Below are 9,552 nucleotides of genomic sequence, written 5' to 3'. Positions count from 1 at the left end.
TTCACGGGTTCAAAAGTAGTCACGAGGAAGCATAAGATTTTTTTCTCAGAGATACGACCTAAGTTAAAGCTACAAAGAAGAGACGAGATAAGAATTACTCTCAAATTCTCTAAAGCTCTACGTTGCTCTTTTGGTTGCTCTGAAAAAAAAGTCGAGTAAAATTCTGACAAGTACATTGAGGCACAGCATCAATGGAGATTTCGAGGTCATACAGAGCGGGGCGGCGAATCAAAGAGGATCCTTTGCAACGAGGAAGTGATTCGCTAACGATGTCACTCTGAAGATCATTTGGAAAACGAGAAGATGTGCTGCTCAGGTGGCCCAGGTGGTATCAGGTTGACCGGATGCGGCGTGATATGCGGTCTCGCCGCGCTGGCAGCCCTCGGCGTCGCCCTTTCGGGTCCAACCTGGCTTCACACCGAGGAAAAGCTTACCGTGCCAGATGTATCGAAAAATTCTGCAGTTAGTGTGAAGTTCAAGCTGGGACTTTTCAGAGTTTGCTCGACGATCGTGAATCCCTCCAATCTGACGTTGCGTAAGTAACTTATACTTTCATAATGATTCAAAATGAATAGAGAAAAAGAGAATGATTGGTAAAAGATAAAAAAAAATAAGCTAATTTCGACTTAAAAAGTAACGTAAATTACATATGCAATCTTATAATTTGAGTTGTTGAATAATGGTATCACTTTTATTTGTTTCAAGTTGTGAAAATGCGTGATAAAATTAATTCATACAGACTTCAGAAATATTTTGAATGAATATATCCATATTGAAAGGTTACTTTTTATATTTCCTAAAGTTGAAAGTTGTTCGTGCTTATAGTCTTGAGAATAATATGATTTTTTTTACTTAATTGTATGGTACAATCACATGAATGAACCTTATATAATGTTAATAAATATTCACGTTGTGAAAAATGATAGATTTCACGAGTGTCTGCGGAGCTTTATAATTGGTTCCGCGAGAGTTCTATCTCTCCTGTTTTCTCGATGAAATCTCGCAGTGTGACAGATCTCGCGGAGAATTTTCAGGAACGACAAGGAGTAAACGTAAAAACAAATGACAGCGGTTGTAAAGAGCGCGATAGGAAGAAGGGAGATTTGTGAAGAAGGGTAAGAGGAAAGAGTGGGGGAGGGAAGAAGAGAACATCTACGGATGGCGCGGTTACAAGACTAGTTGCAGTCACCCAGACGATGACAATTCCTTTTTATTTCCCTTACAGTCTCGTCTCGCTCGCTGAAGCTTTGGCGACTTTTATTTCTCTCGCTGTCCTTGCCATTTCTTCAATTCCCGGAGTTCACCCTTCATCCCTCGCGTTGCACGGAAATTACCTCCAAACATTGTTCACTGTCCGTACACCGTACACAGAGCTGTACTTAATGTATTCTGCGATCGGGCGATCTATCCTTATTGTTCTGCGTTCTCTATCGGGTTTCAGTTCTTTGAGGGTTCCTCGCGCAGGAAGAGTTCCATCGTTATTTATTCACGGTGATGGGCGCCGTAGCGTCTATCAAGTTAGTGAAGGTTGATCGGGCTGCGAGAAAGGGTTTTACTGTTTTTTCTCTGTCCCATTAAGATTTGTCACGGTTCGATGGATTTGTCTAAATTTAATAAAATTTTATCTACTACCATGTAATTATGCGATTCTTTACTTCGTATCTACTTCCTATTTTATTTCATGATAAAAATTAGCCAAAAGCATAAAGCAAATAATTAATTTTCGATAAGTTAAATTAATGTTCAATCACAAAATTTCAAAATTAAATTAAAAATTTCACAAAATTTCAAAATTAAATAAAAAATTTAAATTACAATATATTAAATAAATTATATTATATAATTAATTATATAATTAAAATATATTAAATTAATTTAAATATATTAAAAGATGAAGGCAAACAAGTTTCCAATTTCTTTCTTTCTTAGATATAACGGTGAAGGGATTTTAAAAACATGAATTTTCAAATTGGATCTGGATTAAGTTTTGTATATAAAGATTAAAATAATTCAAATTAGAAGTAAAATGAAAGAAGAACTATAGTTAAGATTTAATCACAAACTTTCAGGTAAAACATAAACTCAAATGAAATTTTACAATTAATAAATCTCTAAGATTACGATAAAGTTTAATAATAAATTTTTAATAAATTGTGCAAAACTTATATATTATTTTTTAAATTTTTTATATTATTATTTTTTAAATTACGATATAATTCTATTATATGTATAATCTATTATATGTATATTATATATCTATAATTGCGATTTATTAAGTACTATTCATTGTGTTTAAAATAAATAATAATAAAAATTTTAATATATGTACTAGTATAAGAAAATCTGTTATTATAAAAAAATAGAAATACGAAATATTTATTTTTTTATATTAAAAATATTTTTAAAATTCTTGCATTCTATATATCATATGAGTGGAATATACGACTTATATTTACAAATAATGCTAAATAAGACATAAAATTAATATACGAAAATTACAATATAAAAATAATGTATAAGAACGAGGAGAGAATTCAAGTTAACAGTTGTTGTTAATTATCGGTTATTTACGCGGGCAAAGCTAAACGAGAGATTTATATTTCGGCGAAACGCCATTATCTGATTGCATTGGAAACCTGTACGCGCAGCGATTCCATAATGGAACCGCCATTTGTGTGTGTATTATTTGATGATTAATAAACGATTTTATTTGCGGCAATCTCTGCACGACTAATAATTAATTTAAATTTAAAGTTATAGAAATCAATTTTCATCAAATTTCTTCCACGTATCGTCGGCGATTTTCTTAATATATTTTTTCTAAGCGTAGAATTTTCTTGGCAACATATATATATTTAAAATCACAGTTGTTAGGAGCTAGAGGAGAAAATGTTAGTCAATATAGATATATAACGACCTTTGTTAATTTTCGCTATTGTGATAAATTCAAATGATTGTTTGTGGAATTATTTATTTAGTGGCTAGCCGTTATACCATTAGCTAATATGCTAATACACAATATATCAATACTAATATGCCAATACACAATAGCATTTATTATAACGCATTTTTACTTTCAAGTATTTCGAAATATTTTTATAAGATACATTTTAATGCATTTAATTGCATGTATTTCCTCATTCTTCTTAAATTTGAGCGTATTATCATACAAATGTAAATGAGAGCCATACGACCTTTTCCTCTATGCTCGAAATAACGAACAATGGAACGTTATTTTATGTCACGAGTGTTCACACTAATCCCATTCTTATCAATGTCAATTTTGAGTTATTAACGGAATGATGCAACGCAATTTTGGCGTTGTTATTTCATTCATTTCGATTTGCATGTGCTCCCGGAAAGCTTCGGAGATTGACCCCCTTTCGCGTCAATTTCGTTACCCAGAATATGTTACGGCAGACAATAACTGAATTAAATTCAAAAGTTTTACTCCGGAAAACTGTGGGAAAAGCCGGCTCTCTGTGGCACCGCGTCAGGTTGGTTCACCTGTAAGTAGTCATGCCCTCAAGGTCGTGCCGTCTCCCTTCTCCCTTAGGAGAGATCGCGCGCGAGTTATTAGTTCAAATGAACGGTGAGAACAGCAAGGAAATACTTTTAAGCTCGAATGGAGAGAAACGAGCCGACCATCTCCGCGGAGACTAGTGATTCAAAGATGGCGGAAACCAACCGGCCTCTCATAAATCTTCGTCCTTCGGGACAATTTTTGCGCGCCGAATTTTACCAATATAAACGATCTTATCTGTAATAGAAATTTGATTTCTAAAATGCGAAACTATATATATTATTAATTATGTTTTACAGTTCCTAATTCATGTTTCTCGTAAATTTTTTAAGTTCGTCAAATTGAGATAATACATTTGGACATTTCGAATACTTTTATCTTAAATACAGGATTTGTAATATAGTTGTATTATTTTGTATTTCAGCGGAACACATACAAGTATGTACAAGTATATTTTTTATTTCAGTATTTTAAATTAAAAGATTAAAGATATTTTATACTTTGTATTTTTTTCAAATACTAAGATTCAGACAATCAATCTTATTATTTGAATTACAAAATACAAAATACTTTTAATCTTTCGATTTGAAATATAAAATACAAAATATTTTTATGTACCCTGCTGAAATACAAAATACAAAACACACATATAGTTGCATTGCAAATACTAAATACATTTAAAATAAAAGTACTTGAAATATACACACACACACACACACAAAAAGCCTTGAATACATATATTTCTCTTTTATTTCTGTTTTATTCCTTGATTTTAGATTTAATGGATTTACTGTTTTGTTATTGTTGTATAATTTCGATATTTTATTATATAACATTTTGAATTAAACATTTTTTATTTTTTATTTTTTAATCTACAGTTTTTTATCTAGCTATTTTTCAAGTAAATTATTCAAGTAAATATTAATTATGATTATTTAATTTATAATATGTGGGAAAAATGTCAATATATGTTAATCTCAATGTTATTCAACAATTTAAGATTTCAATTTATTTTTGTTTATACTGTTTCAAGTTTCAAGTAATTTATGAAATATATAATTTATAAAGTATATCTTCATTCCCATGTTCGTCTATCATACATTGTTTGATTAAATTCAACGTGTCAGTTAATTTATATTGGTTTGACACCTTAAAATCCGCGGCAGTAGCATGCAGTGAGCTGCTTCTTTATCTCTGTAGCTATAATTCATATTAATTCGCAGAGTTGTACTTTTTTGTGATATTCTGAGAAGAATGGAAACTAAAGTGAGTGCAATCAAGATAGAAAGAAGTCGACAAATGGGCGACTTTCCCTAGCGATATTCTGCTGAATCCACAGGACTAACGGGTCTTTATTATCTTTGTCATTGTGCAGAATTCATTTCGGAGATGAAGGACTCAAAGTCTTTCTCTCGATCTGAGGTCAAGCCATGGTCACTTGATACATTGTTAAAGAAAAATTTTTTTGCTTCCATTATATGTAATGAAAATAAATTTCAAGCGAATATATTGAAAAACATTCAATATTATTAAATGGAAATTAAATTATAGTAGTAGTAGTAAGTAACTTAAATTTAATGTTCATATGTTCATATTAAATTTTTTGTATCCACAAATTTTTGTATACAAATTTTATGAGAAGTACATTAAATTAAATACATTTTATGCACATAACACAAATATATTTTTCAGTTGCAAATAAATTAAATTTAAAGTTAAACGTATGTAATTTAAAAGTACATTAAATTTCATTTTTAACAGTATAAGTAATAGCTATGATGTTAAATTGAACAATAAAAAATATGAATGATATACACTTTGATAAAAAAACTTGACGCTCTCCTCTGAATTTTATTTATTGTTCAAATTAAAGAATCTATTACAATGTGTATCATAAATCAGATACACATTTGCAGCCTGTATTATAATTAATAAATTAATACGTTCCAGACATTGCGATACAGTTAATTATATTATTAGTTACATTTTTGTCTGCGATGTAATTAATCACACATATGTTATTATAATTTGTAATATGATTTATACAATTAAAATTGTAAATTCAGTAAATGACTTAATAAATATACGTTTGATTTAAATTTACATTGATAAATTCTATTCTTTTATTAATATATTACGTATTGATTTGCTAGGATTTGCTTTGTTCATACTGTTTCTGCTAATTTGAATTTTTAAAATTTTCAAATTTGGATTTTGGATTCGAAATCAGCCATCAAAAAATCTTCCGAGTTTTATATTTAAATTGAGTATTATATTTAAATTGAGTATTATATTTAGATTGAGAAAATTATATACCACAAAGGGTTAAAGAAAATGTACAAACAATATTACAATGTGAGTTCACTATTATCGTTTCTAACTTCCTCTGTATATTTATTATATCCATTACATTGTTATCATTGTAAAAGTTGTAGTGATGTGTAAACGATGTAGTGATAACAATATAATGAATATAACAAATAAAGATATAATGAAATTATTCGCTTGACATTAATTAAGCAAGAATTCTCTATCAGAGAAATCTAACAGAAGGATTTGCTCCTGTTAGACGTTAAATCGATGCGTGTCGATAGTCGAAGCAGGTCTCGTTACGCGACCGGCAATTAATTACTGTCTTCGTAAAACTGCGGGACGCCGACAATTTGTCTTCATTGCCGGCGTGAAGACTTACCGAAGGGTTGCAAAAACAAAAAAAAGAAAAAGGTGAAAAATAGGTGAAAGGATGTGAAATGGTGGAAGGGAGATCGGATTTTGACAACGTGCGTTGTCAAGCGAGCCGCACGCGGGTGAGAATCTCATTCAGATAAAATTTCATTCAGATAAAGGCCCTTTTTTTTATTTATAGAAAACAATTTTTAATAGTATGTTTTTAAGAATGTACATTACCATTGTACATTACCATTAAAAAATTTGAAGCATTTTGTTAATCCTGAAAAAAATTTATGAACTTTATTTATTAATGTCTAATAATCATTATAAATGTTCTAAATTTTATGCTTTGATTTAATCATAATTGTTTTATTCCAACAGTGTATACATTTAAAGATGAAAATTGATATATTTTCATTAAAATAATTATTGTACATCTGTAAAGAATTGTAGATTTGTTTAAAAATTATAAAGTGTTCCAAATTTTTTACCAGTGTAAATTATGAATAAACATAAATGATAAACAAATGACATAAAATTTTGATATGAGCACCGTGAGAAATCGGAAGGAATAAAATGGACTAACAGCAAAATAGAAATAATATGTCAATAAAAATTTTTTATTAACATAAAATTTAAAGGATTGATTTAAAGGGCAATGATTTTCATATAAATCATTTAATCGTCATGCCGCTCCGCTTTCGCTGGTTAAAGAGGAAATTTGGCACTCAGTATAAATCGCGAGCGCCGGGGCCGCCAGCGTGCGCCAGGATAATAAGGTTATTTGTAATTCCAGGACCGGCTGATCAAATCTTCCTAATTTCCTGGATCTGCTTGCTTAAAATTCCGCAGAATGCGCCCGTTTCATTGTTGCAGAAAGTGTCTGGATTACATCATAGAGTGTGACCGGTATGGCCGTAAGGACTCAAAGTAATAATCAGTCCTGTATTAATTTCTAATGCTTTTTGTTACATCGAATCTAATTGTCCCGAGGCGCTGGAAACTCGAGAATAAGCAATGCGCACGGTGCTCCTCTCCTAGAAAATGTCTTGACAGATGTTATTATCTATTAATCCTGTCTATTTTACGTCAGTTTCATTTATTTTATAGCATCTTGTTTCTCTTTACTTTATCTTCTACGATATTTACTTTATTTAATTACAAGTAAAAGGTATATATGTAAAGGAAAATAAATAAAAAGAATATAAATAAAATAAATAAATAAAAAATATTCAGAAGGTGTTTTGTGAAGTAAATTTTGATAACTAATTGCGCACGTTTATCAACTACAATATTTTTGGTAATAAATTTAAAACTCCCTTTGGGATGAGAACAAAAATCAGAAAAAATCCTTAAAATTCCAATTTTATAGAGAGATACGTTTGTGATTGTTAGTAATAAACGAAATCAATATTTCGCATGGTTCGTTCAAAACATCACAACATTTTGCATAGAATTGTGGCATAATTTCTATCATATTCCATGCTGAAATTACTCTGTAAAATAGTCACCATGTTTTAACACACTAGGAGAATTGTATCAAATAATTCTTTTTCTTGCTGCTTATACTATTTATTTTTAATCCTCTTATAGTTTATCTTGTTAAATTGTAATTTATTTTCACACTGCTTCGTAATGTTTATAATAGCAATAACAAAAGTTGTAAGTTTAACAAATCTTATCATAAATGCTCATATTAAAATAACAACTGTGACTGAAACAATAATATTTAAATTATGATAAAATTAAGAGAATAATCGTGTCTTATTGTAACGATTTATTCACACAAAATAAAATTTGTACAATCTTGTAATAATAAAACCAAAAGATTTCATGATATCACCTTGACACACGAGAAAAACGAAGAAGTTTGGCGTAAGCTCTTCGGAATTTATGCGACGATATTTCTACACGTTTGAAAGGTAAAACGAGACTAGTCGTTGATAAATCAAGCTTTAATGCAGTCTCCCGCAATTCCATAATTCTTCTCCAATATTTTCTTTCCTGTCAACAAATCGCGCGACACGCTCCAAACACATCTCTTTTTCATGCATATATCATCTTTACGATTACTTCAAATATATAAAATTGTCTTTTGAAATATAAAAATTAGTTAGAAAATTAATTGAGAAGTTATATATTATTAAAAAATATAATATTTTAAAACCTCGAAAATTTAAAATATTTATTTTTTAATTATAAAGATAAATTATTTAAATTAAAAATTGAAGAACACACGTAAAGATCTGAAGAAAATTTTAAAAATATGGTAATATTAAATTAAAATATTTGAGCTCAAAGAAAATTGTACATTAAATAATTAAAAAAATATTTAATACTATAATTTAGAGTGAAACTTTTGAAAGCTTTACTGTTTTATTACTTTGTGTATATATCTATATAATTTGGATTTCATTTATTAATTAAAGCTCCAATTAATAATTTATTATTAGTATTTAAATATTAATACATAGAGAAAGACATTAATATCATTTCATTAATTTCATTTTTCAAATATATTAAAAATTAATAAATTTTTATATAATTTAATACGCGCAAAATCAATATATATATATATATATAATTTTATTATTATTGATCTTGCAAAGGATCTCTTGCGTGTACACGTATGGACACGCAAGCTACCCTTGAGGGCGTCCACCTTTCGACGTCTCGCAACCCCGAAGTAAATTACACATCCCCTTTGATCTCCCTGGCCGCGAACTCGCTCAGACTCAAGCTTCTGATACATTTTTCTCATCCCATGCTCTCGATTAGACTTTTGCGCGTCAAAGGGCAAACTAGCTTGTGGAAGGGCAAGGGTACATTCTCTGTAATTTTCGAAAAACCGAGAAGATATAGTCATTTAGCAAAGCAACCTCTTAAAGCGATACATCATCTGTATTATATACCGTGATATTAAATTACTAACCATTCTCTTCCAAGAGAAAATAAAAAATTATAGAGTTTAACTATAATTAAGTGCAAAGGATTTAAGGATTTATGCAATTGTGATCTATAACTCAGAAGTAGGGTTTTTATAAAAACACTTTTTATAAAAAATATTTATTTCTTTTCGTAAAATTAGTAGTAATTGACGTCGCTAGTATTCCTTTATTATTATCATCTCCGATTCGAAGATCTCGTTTTTCTATCATTTTTTATCATCTTTCAGAAACGTGAATCGTAGATAATATTCATAAATTATTTATAAATTTAGAAAAAACAGAGAGAGAGAGAGAGAGAGAGAGAGAGAGAGAGAGAGAGAGAAGAAGAGAAGAGAGAAGAGAGAAGAAGAAGAGAGAAGAAGAAGAAAGAACGAACGAAGAAGAAGTAAGTAAGTAAGTAAGTTAAGTTAA

General features: G+C 29.6%; 1 protein-coding gene across 1 annotated transcript in view; it reads left to right on the top strand.

Moving 5' to 3' along the window:
- The first annotated feature begins 303 nt into the window (after window positions 1-303).
- LOC105621605 overlaps window positions 304-9,552 on the top strand; it is a 117,884-nt gene continuing 108,635 nt past the window's right edge. The window contains exon 1 of the mRNA XM_012203073.1: window positions 304-535. Coding sequence (XP_012058463.1) covers window positions 304-535 — 232 coding nt within the window. The remainder of the gene's footprint in view (window positions 536-9,552) is intronic.

This window comes from Atta cephalotes (genome assembly GCF_000143395.1).
Source record: "Atta cephalotes unplaced genomic scaffold scaffold00035, whole genome shotgun sequence".
In the NCBI taxonomy this organism is placed as follows: domain Eukaryota; kingdom Metazoa; phylum Arthropoda; class Insecta; order Hymenoptera; family Formicidae; genus Atta; species Atta cephalotes.
Note: the sequence above shows the minus strand (reverse complement) of the source record. Positions and strands in the feature narration are given on the sequence as shown.